General features: G+C 34.0%; 1 protein-coding gene across 1 annotated transcript; it reads left to right on the top strand.

Moving 5' to 3' along the window:
• Positions 1-8,325: 8,325 nt before the first annotated feature.
• LOC142523237 (uncharacterized) lies at positions 8,326-10,041 on the top strand. The gene has a single exon (XM_075626930.1). The coding sequence runs from the start codon at positions 8,716-8,718 to the stop codon at positions 9,790-9,792; it is 1,077 nt and encodes a 358-aa protein (XP_075483045.1). The 5' UTR covers positions 8,326-8,715; the 3' UTR covers positions 9,793-10,041.
• Positions 10,042-20,282: the final 10,241 nt, after the last annotated feature.

The raw sequence follows: 20,282 nt of genomic DNA, 5'->3' as shown, positions 1-20,282 counted from the left end.
TACAATCTTTTGGATGAACTTGGTTCTTCCTTAGATTTGTATGGAAACATGTGTTCAAAGAACGAAGCATTTCTTGATTCCATTATCGTATTCTTATGAATATCAGGTATTTGAGATTCATGTACAAGAAAACGATACGCAGTACTCTTTTGAGCATATCCAATGAAAATACAATCAACAGTTTTTGGACCTATCTTTACTTTCTTTGGATTGGGTACTGCTACCTTAGCAAGACACCCCCACACTCGCAAGTATTGATAAGAAGGACTTCTACCATTCCATAACACGTATGGACTCTTATCTAGCTTATTTCAAGGTATCTTATTTAAAAGGTAATTAGCTGTTAGAATAGCTTCTCCCCACAAGTTCTGTGGTAAACCAGAACTTAATAACAACGCATTCATCATTTCTTTCAATGTGCGATTCTTTCTCTCTGCAATGCCATTTTGCTGAGGAGAATAAGGTGCAGTTCTTTCGTGTTTGATACCGTGTTGAGCACAAAACTCAGCAAATGGTGATTCATATTCACCTCCACGATCACTTCTTAGCACCTTAATTTTCTTGCTAAGTTAGTTTTCAACTTCACTCTTATATTGGACAAATTTGTCAATAGCTTCATCCTTACTTTTGAGGAGATACACATAACAAAATTTTGTGCTATCGTCAACAAAAGTGATGAAGTATTTATTTCCACCACGAGTTTGCACACTTTTTAGATCACATATATCACTGTAAATTAGATCAAGTGGTTCACTATTTCTTTCAATAGTTCGAAAAGATGATCTCGTTAGTTTTGCCTCAACGCAAGTTTCACATTTGTGTTGTTTATCAATTTGGAATGCAGGAATGCTTTTCATGTTAATTAATCTACGTATTGTATCATAATTAACGTGTCCAAGTCTACCATGCCATAAACAAGAAGACTCAAGCAAGTAAGTAAAAGTATTAACTTTATTCATCACGGGCTTAACAGCCATAACACTGAGTTTGAATAACCCATTACAAACATAACCTTTGCCAACAAACATTCCACTTTTTGACAAAACAACTTTATATGACTCAAAGACAATGCGGAAACCATGCTTGTTAAGAAGCGACCCGGACACCAAGTTCTTGCGGATGTCAGGTACATACAACACATTGTTCAGAGTCAGTTCTTTTCCAGATGTCATCTTTAGGACGACTTTTCCTTGACCCTTAATTTCAGAAGTGGCGGAATTTTCCATGAATAGTTTTTCACCATTCTCTGATTCCTCAAGAGTTACAAACATCTCCTTGTCAGAGCAAACATGACGAGTGGCACCAGTGTCGATCCACCACTCCCTTGGGTTCGAACCCACCAGATTAACTTCTGATATTACAGCACAGAGATTCATATTCGAAACCTCTTGAGATATGTTCTCGACCACATTCACCGTGACTCGCTGGGATAGAAACTGCAGCAGCACGTGGGGTAACATGAGGGACAACTTGAGCCACAGTAGGGACAACATAACCAGTTTCCCTTTGCACCCTGGTTTCAGTAGCCATATCTGAAACAAACCACGTAATGAGTAATCTGTTTTAAGTTTGTTAGATAAAATTGCTAAAAATAGTTGCGAAGAAATGAACTTGTAGAGATAAAGCAATAATCGAAACAAGTGTGATGTTTACAGTATGACTATTGTGTAAAAGAAAACAAAACCAAACCGAGGCCTGTAGCATTTACAGTTTCCTTAAAACAGATTCGTCCCCTCATGTATGTGCTTCGAGGATCGTCTTGGACGTCTGTTTCCTAGGATACAACGGAACAACCATCAGTGACTTATCACGAGACACTACTACGGCGAACTGAAAACGTACTTTTACTTTATCACCGAGATTTAACGGGGGACAAATGAAAAGCTAACAATATGAAATGCAAGAGAATACTTGAAAGATAAAAGATTATCATGTGTATGAAATGAGGAAATGAACCCACTATATATAAGCCTCAAAATGCACACTAAGAGTCATGCAAGATTAATTAACTCAATTAATCTTCCCATTAACTCAAGAATATGAAGAACCAAAGGTCTTCAAGTAACTCAAGAATGTGGAAAATCAAAAGACATTCCACGATAATGAGCCACAACCAACTCAAGAATGTGGAGAGCCAAAAGACACTCCCACATTCATGAGTCATAACTTTCATTCAAACTCTAAATTTTATTAAAATTTCCAACAGGAAAAAGAACTCTTGTTTCTAGTTAAACACAAGGACTCACCAAATAGGTAGTACCTTTCACAGTACCGGACAATACAAAAAATAATACAACAGTTGTCACCTAAAAATATTGAAATGTAGTATGAGAATTATGTTTCCCTGAGAGCAGCAACATGGCATCTCATAGTAGTTAATACAATTGGCAAAGCAAAGAAACAGACAAAGTGTTTCTGCAAAGATTAAATTTCAGATTTGTATGTGAACCAAAATATGACATTTGATAAATATCATGAGCAGATTACTGTCAGAAAAACTAAGTTAAACGATATGCAGGTTAAAATAAATTTAACCAATACAGACCAACCAGGAAAATGAGGGTGGTCTGATCAATTTACATGGATTTAGAAAGCATCAAACTAATAACCTACTGCTTGCATGATTATCTTTATGCCTCTTTTTTGTACCAACTTGTCCACTATAACTTTTCATAAATTAAGCCAAAATTCATGAAGAATAAAGTGTATATTTCTATCCCAATCAGCTTTGTTTGACAAACTAAAGAAACCAAAGAAAATGGAGCTCTCGCATATTTTGTTACTTTACATCAATTCTAAAAATCTGCTTTATAGTGAAGCAAACAACTACTTACAGAGAAGCAACACAATACAAATAAGTGAAAATCCAAATAAAAACTACAACCAAGGCAAATTCCATGTGACAAAGAAAAAACCTCTTCTTTATTCAACTCACATACATCTTAAGTGAATTTTTCACAAAGTCCACATCACAGTAAGCTCATGCGTGAAAGCCAGGCAGGAATTCGAGAAAAAACCAGAAAAAACAAAAGAAACATAAGGGTGATTAATTTGAATTAAAATTCTTTCAGCTAAGAATTTTTATCATAAAATGTTTCTATCATCAGCTTGAAATATAATTTATTTATTAATTTAAAGAAAAAGTATGTTACTCAAACGATGCCTAAAAAAACTAATAAAGTAATAAAAATGGAAATGTGCAGAAAATTTTTCACAATTTCATCACAACGTAAAGTTAGGACAATATTTGATTTTCAATTTAAAGAGGTATGCGATGATATCAAATGGTAAACAAATCAAGAAAATGTAAAAATATGTTAACGTATGTAAGTATTAGAAACTTAGAAAATTTCTTGTGAGCAATCTATCAAACAACTTGACCGCCACAAACTCAGCAAAAGATTGTTCAAAACCAACAAGGAATACGATTAGAACAGTTGCACTCCCTTTCAATAATGATATTTTTAACAAAAGACATGTCTTTTGTTAGACAGTCTCATGAATTTTTATCTGTGAGACAGGTCAAGTCTACCGATATTTACAATAAAAAGTAATACTCTTAGCATAAAAAGTAATAATTTTTTATGGATGACCAAATAAGATATTCGTCTCACAAATTACGACATGTGAAATCGTCTCACACAAATTTTTACTTTTTAATAATAACATTTGTGCGTATTTTTTTTAAAAGAAAGGGACATGGGGAGATGATCAATTTAGTTATGACCAAGAGCCTATTGTTTATTTCACATTGGACCTTTGATTTTTCTCTTTATTCCATTGCAACCACTTCCGGATCTTAAGAAATGCAAATCATAAATATTTTTAATCACATGATATAATTAGTGAATATTTTGAATTACATGATTATAATAAGTGAATGGTTTGACATGAATAAATGGGAGTGATTATAAATTTTGAGATAATTATAAAATGAGACCGTCCCACATGTCAATTTTGTGATACGGACGCCTATTCGACACGACCCATTAAAAAAATATTTTTATGCTAAAAATATTACTTTGCACTCCTATACTAATTTTACGGATATAAATCCGTGTGATCGTCTCAAAAGAGACCTATAAAATTACATTGGCCTTTGATTTATTTCTTTGTTCCATTGCAAGCGCTTCCCAATCTTATGAAACGCAAATCATAAATATTTTGAAAAACGTGATATTATTAGTGAGACAAAAACTTGCGTGAGACGGTCTCGCAGGTCGTGTTTTGTAAGACGAATCTCTTTTTTGGGTCATATATGAAAAAATATTACTTTTTATGTTAAGAGTGTTACTTTTATTTTATTGTGAATATCGGTATGATTGACCCATCTCACAAATAAAGATTCGTGAGACCGCCTTACAACGGCAAGAACTTGTGTGAGACGGTCTCACATGTCGTATTTTGTGAGACATCTCTCTTATTTGGGTCATCCATGAAAAATTATTACTTTTTATGCTAAGAGTATTACTTTTTATTGTGAATATCGATAGGATTGACCCGTCTCACAGATAAATATTCGTGAGACCGTCTAACAAGAGACCTGCTCTATTAGTGAATGGTTTGACGGGTATAATTGGATAGATTATAAATTTTGAGATAATTAATCATAAAATTATATTAAGATAATTTAATATTATCCACAAATAATCTTTCTGATATTATCTAGAGTGAAGTATATGATTAATAAGACAACTTTTAAAATTGATCGCGATATCACAAGATGAATTTTAAAATATACCACAATCACATAAAAACAATACCAGTCGGAAGAATATATATGTAAGATTATATAAGATTACATAATCCAAACTTGATCACGTTTCCGATAGATTTCAGTATCCAAAACCAACTCTAGTTATATATTAAGAACATATCTTAATTAATAGATCAATAAATTACAATAATATCAGGCAAGAAACAGAAGAATTCCCATTGATTCGAGTAAAACAAGTCATTTTTTCATTCTAGTTACGTCTTCAAATTTCTCCCGGCCCGTTCTAGATATATCATAGTAATTTGGGCATGGCTAGGGAGCTCCGTACTGATCGTGATGGTCGTCGTCATCCGCCTGTGTTCGCGACTCGTGACTGGCCCCCTATGTGTGGGCCTCAACGAACTACTGCTGCACCCGACGTCGGCTGCGTGCCGAATAGGTTACGCGAGGAAACAGATTCGAGTTACATGAAGAAGAGGAGAACTGGTCAGGAAGACAACATCTGCGTGGTGTGCCAGCAGGACCTGTGCGAGGACGAAGACAAGTTGATCCGCATTCTCGCTTGCAGCCACGAGTATCACGCGGATTGCATCAAACGTTGGCTACAAGAAAATAATGCTTGCCCGATCTGCAAGGCAACGGTGCTGCCTGAATGTTGACTATCTCAGTTTGTTTAGTGAAATTTCAGGATTGATACGTCGATCGATTCGATAATTGTAGCATTTTTTCCATTGTATATTATCATATAAGTGGGTTTTTTTACATAAAAAAAAACATATTTTAGATGTACGAATATACTCCAACTTGGGAAAAGTGTTTTTTTTCTTCTATTTTCTTCGTCTAACTTGTTAAAATACTTGAGTTTCTATTCATCGGATTGCTTCTAGCAAATAATAATTATCAAGCAAAAACTTGTGTGAGACGGTTTCATGGGTCGTATTTTGTGAGACGGATATCTTATTTGAGTCATCCATGAAAAATATTACTTTTTATGCTAGTGATATTATTTTTTATTGTGAATATCGGTAAGGTTGACTCATCTCACAAATAAAGATTCGTGAGACCGTCTCACAAAAAACTTACTTTGATAACTAAACGTTTGACAAATATTTAAATAATAATATACAAGTGCGAGCAATTATTTACATTTTTTTGGTGCATGGCCATTTGGAAACATAATGATTAGAGTAAAAACCAAATTAATCCCATTGAATGAGACAATGCACAGGTTAACACTATGATTGATGTTTTTATCGGATCCGGCGTGCCTTGCTGCGTGTTGCCATCCATCATGGTTTTTCTATTTCATTAATTCTATTTTTCAACCGGAGGATTTGTTATAGTCACCGAAGTTCGAAAACTCCTCTCAAACTTAATATATACTAGTTGTTCTGCACATTCGATATGTGTGTATAATTTTTTTTATCATTATAGATGGACTAAAGTGAAATTTGACAAATTATGGAGGAAATAAATTGATATTTAAATTGTTGAAATAAAAAAATAAAAATAAAAGTGTTTTGAAATTAAAAAACATAAAAAAAAGTGTAATATTAGTATCATATAAGGGTAAAATTGGAAGAAAAATTTGGTATCCCCTAAATGGTTACTATCATTTTGAATTTTCCACACTTTTTAAGAGGCTTTCAATTTCAATTGATAATTTGCTTCTGTATTTATACGTATGCATCGTTTGTGGAATTGAACAAAAAATTTAATAATAGTTTCGACTGACATATTAAAAATTTTAAAGTAGGGAGCCATAAATTCATTTTCGACCGAGATATTGATCAAACCGTTCCTTACTCTTTTGCTTTTATTATGAGAAATGGAAAATTTAATACTATATCTTTGTCTAACTATAATTTTAATTATTTTTCATAAACAATGTTAATATGAAAACTGCACATATTTGTGTTGCGTTGATATCATGTTACTATTTTATAAGCACTATATCAAAAAAATGATAAAAAAAAATAATGATTATAAATTAAAATTGAACTTTAACAATCTAGAAGGTAAAAACTGCGATGAAGCTTGCCAACTATTTTTTTATTTTATTAAAAATTTTGAACGGCCGGATTCATCTGGACGTTGAAAATCAACCGCCAGATTAATTTGATCATTTTAAATATTTTTAAAAAATTAAAAATGAAATTTTTATTTTTTTCAAAAAATTACTAATTGGTACATTGTAAAATTCAAGCATTTGTCTATGTGAATTTTTTACAATTGTGTATTTTTTTATTAAAATTTAATTTATTTAATCTACTTACACACATAATTGAACGTGATCTAATACAGACACTATAAAAAATAAACATATACTGATATTCTTGATATATATCATAATTGATGACCAAGATAATTATGTCATAAGCCGAAATGCTTTGTACAAACTGTTGCGAGATATTAACGTGGATTTCTTACATGCTAAATATTAGGCGATCTCTAATCTATTTCATCTAAATATTATCAAATACTCTATTTTTTTCGTTTTCAAACACACACGCATATATATAATTAAGTAATTAAATAATATATTGTTCATCTGAACTTAATTAATTCAATAAGCTTAAACAACACACAACGTTAATTATATAGACATAAAATATAAATCAAGACAAACATAAACAACACTATGAATTAAAGAACAACACACAAATTGACCATTTAAAATATTAATATCCGAATTACTGCTGCTCTTTCCACAAATGGTCGATAAGAGCATCCAAAGTACACATTGAGCCGATTTATCTATTATTTGACTATGGCGTGTAATAAACTCTTGAAATCGGACATGATCATCACTCGCAATTTCAATATGATGTCATTTAATATTGTCTATTTTTCTATGTCAAAAAATATTGCATGTTTATCAAGTTAAATTAAGTCGTTAATAAGTGTTTGTAATAAATTATGTGATATATATTTTTTATCATGATCTTGTTCATTATTTTCATTTGACATGAATTATAAACAATAAAATTATATTTAATTAACGAAAAATAAAACAATTTAAATAAATTTAAAAAATATATAAAAAATTGAACACTAAAATTAATAAAAAATTCAAAAAATGAAATGGACCCCAAAAAAATACAGAAAGATCTTTTTACAATTTTCGAGGATGATATTTTTGTAATTTATGACATCTTCTTATTTGATACTCTAAATCGGAGAACGTAAATAGAGATGGATTGGAAGAATTTCATTCTAGTAATGGAGAAATCTTCTGTTATAAAATACTAATTATGTTTTATGCAAAAATTTATGAGAGACGATCTCACGGATTGTATTTTGTAAGACGAATCTTTTATTTAAGTTATCCATGAAAAAATATTATTTTTTATGCTAAAAATATTACTCTCACATATAAAGATTTGTGAGACCGTCTAATAAAAAATCTTACTCTAAATTTTAATAGTGTCTTTTTCAATCAATTCATTGGTTGGACTTTGTAAATAAATCCATTCGTGAGTCATAAACATATCCTTACAAAAACAAGTAGAAGAAGCCACGCACAGTCCATCAAAGTGTCAAGAAATGTCAACTGAAAATCTTGGAAAGTTAAACCAGCACGACACCTAGAAAGAGATAAAAGGGGAAGTCCCCCACAGAAATTTGGGCAGCAGAAATATCACAGGACTTGTCCTTTCATTTCCTTTTAAAGAGGGATGTGTGTGTGTGAATTTTCAATCACTTCAAACTTTTCATTCCCCCACACAATGATGATGCAGATATACGGACAACACCCGTTCATTTTCTTCCACACTCTTGCTTTTGCCATCAAATAACGTGAACTTTACTCCATTCTTGCCTCCTGAATTTCAAGTGGTTTTCTTAAATTTTAAAATTTTTGATCAGAAATTTTTTCACTTTTGGTATTTATATTCATTCAGTGTTATTCACGAATTTACCCCATTAAATAACGTGTCTGTTACTGGTTTGGGCTCTGTTCTCTGCACATTTGAAGAAGGTAGTCCAGCCAGCCAGCCATGAGAGAGAGGGGAAAAGCTGTGGACGCTGTTCACAATTTCTCTTACAACTTCGACTTTTGTGAATCGGAGATATCATGCAAGAAACACCCGAACCCTTCTTCTGTGGGGATCTGCGCGTACTGTTTGAGAGAGAGATTGGTGAAATTGGTGTGCTCCGAGTGTGGAGAACAGCGCCTCTCTTCGTGTTCCTGCTCTGATATTTCTTCCTCGTATCGCAATTCTTGCAGCACGATGGAGGTTGGGAGTGTGGGGAGGGTCTCATTTCTGATAGAGAACGAGAAAACGGATCAGTCCCAACAAAATCATCAGCATTCGAGTTCCAAGAAGAGAGTTGAGAAAACAGAGGAGGTTATTATGCTGCGGCGGAGCAGCAGTAGTTGCGTGGAAGTTAAGAAAAGTAGGGGGTTTTGGAGGATCAACAGGCTGTTTAGGAGGAAAAGGAACAAGGGTGTGGACAAAAATGGTGAATTTTGCGACGGGAAAAGTGAGATGTGGTTGTCTGATATCGTGTCAAGATCAAGATCCCTCTGCAGTCTCCGAGGTGGGAAGAGGTTCAGTTTTCTTGACGAAGGCAGCGATTTGGGCCTTTCGAGTGCCAAGATTTCCGATGTCACGAGTGGGATTTTTCTTGGTCATGAAATGAAATGTGAACCTTTCAGTCAATCGGAGCCAAGAAAAAGTGGATTGAAAGCTGCATTTGGTCCTGGAAATGGCCTTGATTTCATAGGTACTAAAAGGGACTTTGTTCAAAATCCCTCTGATCCTGACAGGGCTCACAGTATCCAAACTTCTTGTGTTTTTCCAGTTAAAGAAAGTGAATTCAGCGCCATGGATGAGTCGGCTTTCATCGATCTAAAGCTTGATTTATTGCCCGAATCGAAGCAAGAATCCTCCGCAGCTGAATCTTCTGATCATGGTGGTTTTGCAAATCTTGCAAGTCTGAAAGGCAATGGAGCTTTTGATAATGGTGAATCTTGTGGAATTACGATGAATGAGAGGGGGTGGAAGAGGGGGAGCAGAAGCCGCAGAGTTTGGAAATGGATTTTCAAGCACCATAATCCTATCAAGAAGTAGTGAGAAAATGGTGAAAAATATCTGGGATTTTTGATAAAATACTAAATTATTGGAACTCTATGAAATTTCTTAGATCAATGGTGTTTGTTGGTTGAAATGGATGGTTAGAGTGTACATAGAAGCCATTCTGGTTGCCTTTTCTGGTTAGTTTCTTGAAGTACTATGAAGCATTTGCTTTCTTTAGTTTATCTTATTGCACAGGTAATTGAGAACATATATTTATCTTATTTCGGCATTTTCTTGGTTATTGTTTCTTCCAACATATTTAATGGCCATAGTTCATTAATATTGTTATTACTTTCACTATTGAATGTTTCTCGTACCTTAGGATGTATGACCTTTATAAATATCGCATACGAAGCTAAAACTGCCAGAACTCTTATTTTCTTGAGATTGTAGTTCAATTGGTAACTGCCAGAACCCTTGTTTTATTGAGATTGTAGTTCAATTGGTGGTCACTAATAAGGCGGAAGCTCGGGTTCGAGCCCCAACAGTCCCGACGGATCTGACATCCAATAAATACATCTATTCATATCACCTTTACATATAACATAGTATAGGGTTTGGGGGGCATAATTTTAAAAACAGAAGTCTTTGTTTCTTACGAATTGAATCGAGTCAAATATAACGAAAACTTAAAGTTCGAATTAGTTTTATTTGTGTTCAAACTTACAATAGAACAAATTTTTACTTTAACAATGGATTTAAGATGAAATTAGAAACAAAATATTGGATTATAAACTAAAATCATTTCATGAAAATGTAAACAAATTCATACAGCTCTTGATGCGATTTTTCGACCACGGAAAGCAAACACGCTAAAAAACGGAGTCATGCTTTTGATTCGTTGAAATAAAGAAACGGTTGTATTGTTCCGATCTTTTTGAACAAGTAAGTTTGTAATATTCACCTCTAAATTACGAAAATTTAGCAACAAATATTAACGAAGATAACAATCGAAATTCAAACGAACCTTCAAAGAACTCGTGTTTGACAATTCGAGTGAAGAACAATCGACAAACGTCATAAAGAATTAAACTTTGATAAGTTTGATTTGAGAAACACACAAAGGTGTATACAAAGCTAAGCTTTGAAATTTGAGAGAAAAACTCAATCAATAACATAAAACTCAAGAATTAATGTTTACAATGACCAATTTTTCGTGTATATATTAATTACCAACTTAAAAGATTGCAAAATCTAGTTACCAAACTAATAATGACTCTAACTAGGAAACTATGATTCCTTCACGTAAACGGCGCGCTGGGGCGGTAATGATTGGCCGGCCTAGCACAGACTCTTTTGGACATTTCACCGTCTTGGGCAGTACAAAGCGCGCTGGGGCGGTAATGATTGGCCGCCCTAGCACAGACTCTTTTGGACATTTCACCGTCTTGGGCAGTACAAAGCGCGCTGGGGCGGTTCAATTTCCAGAACATAGATTGGGTCTGGATGTATTTTCTTAGTTGAAACACGTGGAAGAAATTGTGAATCCTTGGTATATCTGGTGGCAATGTTAGTATGTAAGCTAATGTGTCCACTCTCTCCAAAATTTTGAATATTCCTACGTATCGAGGATTCAGTTTTCTAGTTTTACTGAATCCAACGACTCATTTCATCAATAAGACACTTATATTAGTTTTTTCACCAACTGTGAATTTAACTGGTCTCTTTTTAAGATCGCTCCAACTCTTTTTCCGGTCTTATACAGTCTTGAGTCTGTCTTTGATGATGATCACTTTGTCCACCATCGCTTGGATTATTTCTGGTCTAGTTATGGCTTTCTCCCATACTTCGTCCCATTACAATGGTGATAGACACTTTCGTCTGTACAGAGCTTCATATGGAGTCATTCCAATGCTGTTGTGATAACTGTTATTATAAGCAAACTCAATTAGAGGTAGATGTTCACTCCAATTATTAGTGAAGTTTAGGATACATGCCCTCATCATGTCTTCTAGAGTTTGAATTGTTCTTTCTGTTTGGCAATCAGTTGGAGGTGATAAGTTGTACTAAGAGTAAATTTCGTCCCATGGCTTCTTGAGTGCTCTTCAAAAAGCGTGAGACAAATCTTGGATCTCCGTCGGCCAAGATTTTGGTCGGAACTTCATGTAATCGTACGATATTGTTCATGTACAAGGTAGTCAGCTTGTCCGGGTTATAGTTCATGTGGAAGAGCAGAAAATGGGCATATTTGTGTGTCTATCTACGATTAACCATGTTCTATCGTGACTATGTCTTAACTTTGTTAAGCATACAACAAAATCTATGAAAATATGCTCTCATTCCATTCTAGGATTTCTAACTGTTGCAGTAATCCTCCAGGTCGTTAATGTTTTGCTTGACCTGCTGACAGACTTGGCATCTAGTGACAAATTCTGTTACATCTCTCTTCATTCATTGCCAACAAAAATTCTTCTTGAGGTTTCTGTATATTTTTGTACCGCTAGGGTAAATCGAGAATTTTGACTTATGTGCTTCGGTCATCACCTCCTGGCAATGGTTAACAGTGTTAGGTACTCAAAGGCATCCTTTTATCTATAGGACTCCTTTGTCGTCAATCTAAAGATCTTGAGACTTCCCTTATTTGACTTGCTTTTTAAGTATTGTCCACACTTGGTCTCAATCCTGATTTAACATGATGGTTTCGCACAGACATGGCTGACCAGAGAGTGAAGCTAAGATCACTTTACTCATGTTCTTTGGCTTAAAGCATCAACCATATTTTTTGCTTTACCCGAATGGTAGCTTATGGCCAAGTCGTAGTTGTTCAAAAGTTCAATACACCATCTTTGCCTCATATTTAACTCCTTTTGGGTGAACAAATATTTGAGGCTTTAATGAGATGTGAAGATTGCACACTTGGCACATTATAAATAATGTCTCCAAATTTTCAAGGCAAAGATCACTGCTGCCAACTCGAGATTGTGAGTAGGGTAGTTCTGCTCATACTATTTCAACTGTCTTGAGACAATTACTTTTCTTTCTTGCATGAGTATCCATCCTAGACCTTCTTTTGATTTTTCACGGTAGATGGGAAAATTCTTATCCTCAATAAGAAACACCAACATTGGCGTGTATGTGAGATTCTCTTTCAATATCCGGAAGCTTTTCTCACATCCTTCGCTCCAGATGAATTTGGAGTTATTCTATCTTAGCTATGTCAGTGATGCGGCTATTGGAGAGAAACCTTTGACGAATTTCCGGTAATAGTCTGCTAATCCAAGGAAGCTTCTAATTTCGGTCGCATTATTAGGTCTCGACCAATCTATAATCGCCTCTACTTTCTTTGCATCCATTGATACTCCTACTTCAAAGATCACATGACCTAAGAAAGATACACTTCTTAGCCAGAATTCATATTTTTTGAATTTAATATAAAATTCTCTCCCTTAATATTTGTATAAAGAGGCGGAGGTGCTCTCCGTGGTATTTCTCACTTGGAGAATAGACAAGGATGTCATCGATGAATACCATTAAAAATTTGTCAAGGAATGACTTGAACACTCTGTTCATTATATCCATGAAAGTTCCTTGCACGTTTGTCAAGACAAAAGGCATTACATGAACTCATAATGCCCATACCTTGTGCGGAAGGCTGTCTTGGGAATATCTTTAGCCCTGACCTTCAATTGGTGGTAGCATGTTCTCAGATCCAGTTTGGAAAACACTGCAAATCCCTTAAGCTGATCGAACATGTCTTCTATCCTAGGAAAGATGTGCTTTTTCTTTATTGTGATCTTATTTATTTATCTATAATCAATGCATGACCTCATAATTCCGTCCTTCAACTTAACAAACAATACTGGAGCTCCCCACGTAGATGCGCTTGGTCGAATTTGCTTCTTGTCAAGAAATTCTTGAAGTTGTTCTTTTAGCTCCTTGAGTTCAGTTGGTGCCATTCGACATAGTGCTTTGAAATTGGTGCAGCACCGAGAACCAGGTTGATTTCGAACTCAACCTCATGCTTCGGGATTATTCCAGGTAGTTTTTCTGGAAAAATGTCTGGGAATTCCCGTACTATCGGGATATCTCCCAGCTTGAGCTCAAATTCTTCTTTCACTTCACTGACCATTGCTAGATATATTATTCTCCTTATTTCATGGCTTTCCATGTTTGGGAAGTGAAAAGGAATGACTTCTGTCTCTTGAATTTTTCATGGTACACGATCTCCTCTTGGTTCAGGGTCTGGAGTCTGACACTTTTGCCCTTACATTCTTCCATAATGTTATTCCTTACTAACCAATTAATTCCTAGTATGGCATCAAAATCGACCATAACAAGTTGTATCAGGTCGTTGCTGAAGGTATGACTTTCAAAGCTGATTCAACAATCTATACGAATCTCATAAGTTTCAATATCCTTACTTGTAGGTGTTGCTAATCTGAAAGGTTCAACTAATTTCTCATGTTTTCTTCCTAATTTGTAAGCAAATATCTTAGATATAAAGGAATTGTGTACAACCACAATCAAACAGAATGTAAGCAGACAATTTTTTGGACTAGGACGGGACATGTCATGACGTTGTTAGCATCATGTGCTTCTTCTTGTGTAATGGAAAACACCCATGCATTCAGCTTGTTCTTGTTTGGCTTGCTGGGATTTTCTTTTGTGTTTGACCCAATTCCCTTGTTGGGTTCAGATGCTTTGTTGGCAGTTTCGGGACGATGTGTGATATGATGTCTATGTTTTCCCCAGCTAAAACAAATGCCGCTTGCTCTACGACACTCTCTAGTATGCCGAAAATGGCAGGTCGGGCATGACTTGAGTTCTTGGTAGTTCATAGTGGGAGATGGTCCCTTGGATGGTCCGCCAGAATGGTTTTGCCTCTTAAACTTCCACCCATTATGAGACGACTGACAACTAAAGGGATGTTTGTTATCGTTTTCCACTTCTCTTCATTAGATATCAATCTCGGCTGAGATAGCTGCGCCCATCAAGTCTACAAAACTCGTGGGCTAGTAGACTGCTAAGGCTGATTGGATTCAGCTATTCAATCCCTTCTTGAATTGATGCAACTTCAAAACATTATCTGCCTTAATAGTTGGGCATAAGTTTCAAACTTGCTCAATTTTTGTAGTTTGACTTCGGCTGGATGATATTGCTTTAAGAAAGCATCTCAGAGTCGCTGCCTCGTGATTTGTCCAGTAGCTGTCATGCTTGGCGATATTGTTTTTCACCGCTTGCTTACTTTGTCTTCTAAGAAAGACACTATCACATCCACTTTAAGTGCCTTGGGAACCTCCAAAGGTCGTAGTTGGGTTTTGATACTCTTCAGCCAGCTCTTGAAAACTTCAGGGTCGAAATCTCCTTTGAATGTTGGATACCTATTCTTGCGGAGGGATTCAATGATATTTGATCCCATTCGACAGTAGATGTGAAGGTTACTGATTGTTGTTAGGGTTTACCAACTCTTGTATTGTTGTTTCCATTATAGTGGCTATGGCCATCAGGCATACTTGGTTAAGGCTAAACCCTGATGGTAGTGGTGGAGGTCCATTCCTGTCTTCGTTGTTGTGGTTATTACGGTTGGCGTAACGTGGATTAAAGTTTTGCCATGGTGGTATGCCGGTCATTTCCTACAAATAATAAGTTTATAAGAATTTGTTGCATGTTTAGTATCAGCAAAAAATCATGGAATAGGTTGCGCTGAGTAAATTTGAAATCAATGAATAAATAAAAAAAACACCTCTTTATTGATTTTATAAAAGTAAAGTAACATAGTCAAACTGAATGGAATAAATAAGCAGTAGTACTAAACAAAGATATAGCAACAATCGAAAGTAAAACTCATATTACCAAGATAAAACTAGAACGACAAGAACATCATATTCCAATATTTCTACATTTCCTACTGCTTTTATGAGCTCTGCCTCAATTTCTTTGGGGTCCTCGTCATCATGCTTGTCTTCTTGTATTTGCTCAATCAACTGCATAAGTTGGGTATTCTATTCTATGAGCTGTGCAACTTGATTCTTCATCCCATGAATTTTTGCATCAGCCTCGATTAATAACTAGCAGGTGCACTAACCGTGTTGGTGGCACTCAGCTCGATCTTGCTGATTCTTGATCCTTAGGTACTCAGTTTACTTGATCAAACTGTGGTTGACATTTGAGATATAAATCATGGTACCATAGACTTCCTCTGGTCAATATGTTGTTTTTCCTCGGTTGCTAGGTGTCTCTACACAGTCTCTCTCCCGGTAATTACTAGTATCAATATCATCCCTCAATGTGATGTTGTCTCCTCTTAGTTGCTCATATTGATGGATAGCTTTGTTTATATGTTCCTGCAATTCTACCTTGGATGCGATCAACACTTCATTTTCTTTCCTTTGCTCACCTAGTAGGGCTCTAAGACGCTTAATAAGAAGATCTTGATTGTTGAGGGAAAGCTGCTTCATGCTGATGGCAGCATGTGCACGAGTGCGAGGTTTCAAGGGAGCTGATGGAGCTATTTTCTGAAATTTTTAGCTCAGTATAAACCAAATACCAAACGTGAATATCTGACGCTATTCAACAATTACATAATCGCCAAACAACAAGCCTCATATAACATACTATAAATCAAAACCAGTTTATTTCATAAATACAATAAAATAGAATTGTCTTTACTACTTAAATTTCGAAAACGATACGGAAGTGTTTACTACTTGAATTAAAAACATAAATAAGCGAAAACTAAATTAAAATCATGATTCATCTTGTTACCACCCCCAAAACGGGTCTTATTCTTATTCTTCGATTTCCTCTTCTGACTTATCTGGGATGGTAAAGTAAGAGGTGAGCGATATAGTCGTCACTTAGTAAGCGGGGGCCGCTCGAGCACATATATAACAAATACACATGATCTTCGAAAAGTAGCCTATCACGCATGAAATATTTTGTATAACATTTATCATAAGCTTAAAAGTAAGGCTAACATTGGCATAAGCGCTGAGATTCATCTACTTTATATGGTTATTGATATCAGTCCCTAATTTTTACTTCTCTAAGGAGACGAAGCCAAATAACGGTTACAATCCCACCGTGTAAGGAGATAATTCATCGTATGTTGGGATTCTCACTCATAACCAGTGGAATCCTCACAGTGCCAAAACATTGGGTATCATATCATAAGAAGGGGAAGAAGAATAATAATGCTCGACCGAAACTTTCAAAAACGAACTGACACAATTCATATACAAATTCTTTTAAAACATAAGCCCACTTACCTCAAACTTGATTTTAAAAACGTGTAGATGGATAGCATGATTCAAAATCCTTGAAGAACCACTGCAGGTATTCAGACAACGTCTGGGCAATACTTTGATAGTTTTCATAACTTTGTCTTGAAAATTGACGGCACTTGGGGAGAGAATTTTGAAATAGAGTGAAATATAGGTGTGATTTTTGAGAATGAGGGTCTTGGTTATTTATAGAAATAATGTGAAAATCTTACCATAATTTGATTGATATTTCTTCCATAATTTTGAGACAATTTTTCCATAATTTCGAGATCCTAAGGATATTTCTTCCTTAACTGTTGCATTAACATATTTTCGAAAAACTTGTGCACCAAATTTGCATGAATTTCAAAAATATACTATCTTGAGTGGTTGAACGTGGATGTTTTTTTTGCAGATTCATGACGTAAATAGACTACATTGAATTTATTTGCTTCCTTGTTAGGCAAAAGTTATCTTGCATATATTGTTTTCTTCCAAATTTGATTGATACTCTAACCCTAAATATCGAAATCCTTGAATAAATTGTATTGGATTTTCGAATTTAATATATTAATTGGCTTGAAAATTCTGAATATCTTTTATTATTTAATTTTTTGAATTTATTATTTCTTACAATAATATCAAAATTTCGAAAATACAAACTTATAAATGTCTATAATTAAATAAATAATTATATGTCCACAAATCGTGGTTCTCACAATTTCTCACCTCTAAGGTTCAAAACAAAATACTTCCGTTTTAATATCATAGATGAGAATTTTAGAAACATATTTTTGAGACAACTTTTTTATCCACGTTTCAATTTTTCTTCAGCAATAGAAATATCATATATCAAAATGAGTTGTGTTGGGTCAAGTGTACTTGAATTAGAGTGGTGTTGGGATTATTGAGCTCATTGGAAGTTCTAATGCATTAAGTTATTGACGTTGCGCCGTTTGATTTGGTTGACTAGTGAGTCGTAAAAGAGTGTCGTCAGATCTTAACTAGTAACTATGTCTCTGCTGAATATATGGTCGACGATAGAAAAATAGTAAAACTGATCTTTAAGGAATATCAGATAGCACTAGTAGATAGACACACATCTTCCCGGATTGATGAATCTAACAACCCAATCCATTAGCACTCAAATATTTGCATTATGTGCTGTCACGGATATAAAAAAATAAATTTGTGCTTTGACTAACAACTATACTATATGACCTTAATAGTAAGCGATTGATCCAATCAAATTGCGAAAAGTGAGCGTAAGAACAAATTAACATTTGCATGAATGCATAAAAAATAGCCAACAATTGCTAATGAACTTGACAAGAAGCTGCACAGAATCATGCCGGTGCTTTAAAAAATTAAGGGCTGGCCTGCTGGATGTGGTGCTTCATTAGGAGCATTGCATCTGGCTAAAATGTAATTATATAACAATGTTAAAAAAAATTAATTTTTTTTAATGCACTAAAATTTTAATTTATTTAAATAAATTTTTTTTCCAATATATATCAGGGCATGTGCATCCAGCACACATTGAACCTCGTCTATGCATGCAATAGTATATTTTAAATTTGTATAAATATGTATACAATATTGTCTGTTGGAGAACAATTCATAATATGACAATTAATAATCGAGCCGTACGAAATTATAATTTCAAAATATTTGCCCACTCCATCCGGGAATTGACACAAGTAACTTAAATAAGAATAGGTATACGGTCTCACGAATCTTTATCTGTGGGACATGCCAATCTTACCGATATTCACAATAAAAAGTAATACTTTTAGCATAAAAAGTAATACTTTTTCATAGATAACCCAAATAAGAGACCCGTCTCACAAAATACGACCTGTGAGATCGTCTCAAAAAAGTTTTTGCCCTTAAATAAATACTACTATTATTAAAAAATCACAATATTTTTGGACCAAATCTGAATAGTACTAGCCTCTTGTGCACGCATTGTGTCAATGTCTAAGTTGTTTTTCTTTATATTTATTTTTTAAATAAGTTTTTTAGATTTTCTTACATAATATTTTTTTATGCAAAAAAAAAAAGCGGTTAAAAGAAAGAATAGAATTTTGGTAATTTTAAAAATTACACCAGGACGTTATTTTGTCGCTCTTATGACTAAAATATTATATATTTATATTATGACTAAAGTGTTATATATGGTATAGAAGTCTGTTTCTGATGTATCAAAAAAATTTTTTATCCATGAATTTCAGATGATTTTGATCCCGATATTAATTCGTCATTAAATGATAACTTATAAAAATAAGTGCACCCCATATATACCACATTAATTTTCTAAAAAAAATTGAAATCGAATATTGGAAATACAACATCTTTTTTTTTTACTATCCAAAACTTCGATACATTTCGAAATCGAGTAAACATATCTACTGTTACAGGTGCTATCCGAGAACAATTAGCCGATCTAGATTTACGAATTATTCTACACAAAAAATTCAAATTATAATTTATTTTATTTATAGTTATAAAATATGAACTATCCCTTGATTGTTTGAACACAATCAGAAAAAACTTTCCTGTACTATGAACGGGAAGGATGGAAGTGAATTGGTATGCTAATTCCTCATCTGCTAATTAGCCATTCCCCGATGTAGGTTATTTTCTAAACGAATAAGAATGAATAAGTAATAGTAGGAGTAAAATCTCGATCTAATTTGAAAAAACTAACGACAAGTCCCCAGAAATAAAATAGGAAAAATACCTTTTTATATTTTTTTAGACCAAGAACGTTTTAGCTCCTCTTAAATTTTTCACATGCAACTTTTTTTTTATTTCTTTTCCTTTTATTATAAACTACCATCAATTTTTTTTTTTTAAATCTAACGGTATTGCCTTTGATTGACCAATCTCGTGGTGCATGCATGAACTTTGCTAGAAGAAATTCAGTCTTAGATGTGATTTGATCTTTCAGACACCTATTCCTTTGTATATGAAACCTTTTAATTGACCTAATTTAATTAAAGCAGTTTCATTTTTTAAAAAGTATAATTTTTTTGAGATAATCTCGTATATTTTTTGTTATGAGATGAATTAATCTGATTTATATTTAAAGTGAAAATTAATATTTTTAACATAAAAAAATAATTTTTTTTAAATCGAATCAGGTTGGAAAATTAACTTGTATGAAAAAATTTTCATCATATCCAAACAATGAAAAGAATAAAATATAATTATTTCCACCACTACCATTATTATTATTATTAAAAAATAATATAAAATTTGGAATATTATCTTTTGACA

Source organism: Primulina tabacum, chromosome 13 (genome assembly GCF_025594145.1).
Source record: "Primulina tabacum isolate GXHZ01 chromosome 13, ASM2559414v2, whole genome shotgun sequence".
NCBI lineage: Eukaryota > Viridiplantae > Streptophyta > Magnoliopsida > Lamiales > Gesneriaceae > Primulina > Primulina tabacum.
Note: the sequence above shows the minus strand (reverse complement) of the source record. Positions and strands in the feature narration are given on the sequence as shown.

Excerpts from the sequence above, each read along its gene's own strand:
- LOC142523237 (XM_075626930.1), top strand. The coding sequence starts at position 8,716 with ATGAGAGAGAGGGGAAAAGCTGTGGACGCTGTTCACAATTTCTCTTAC.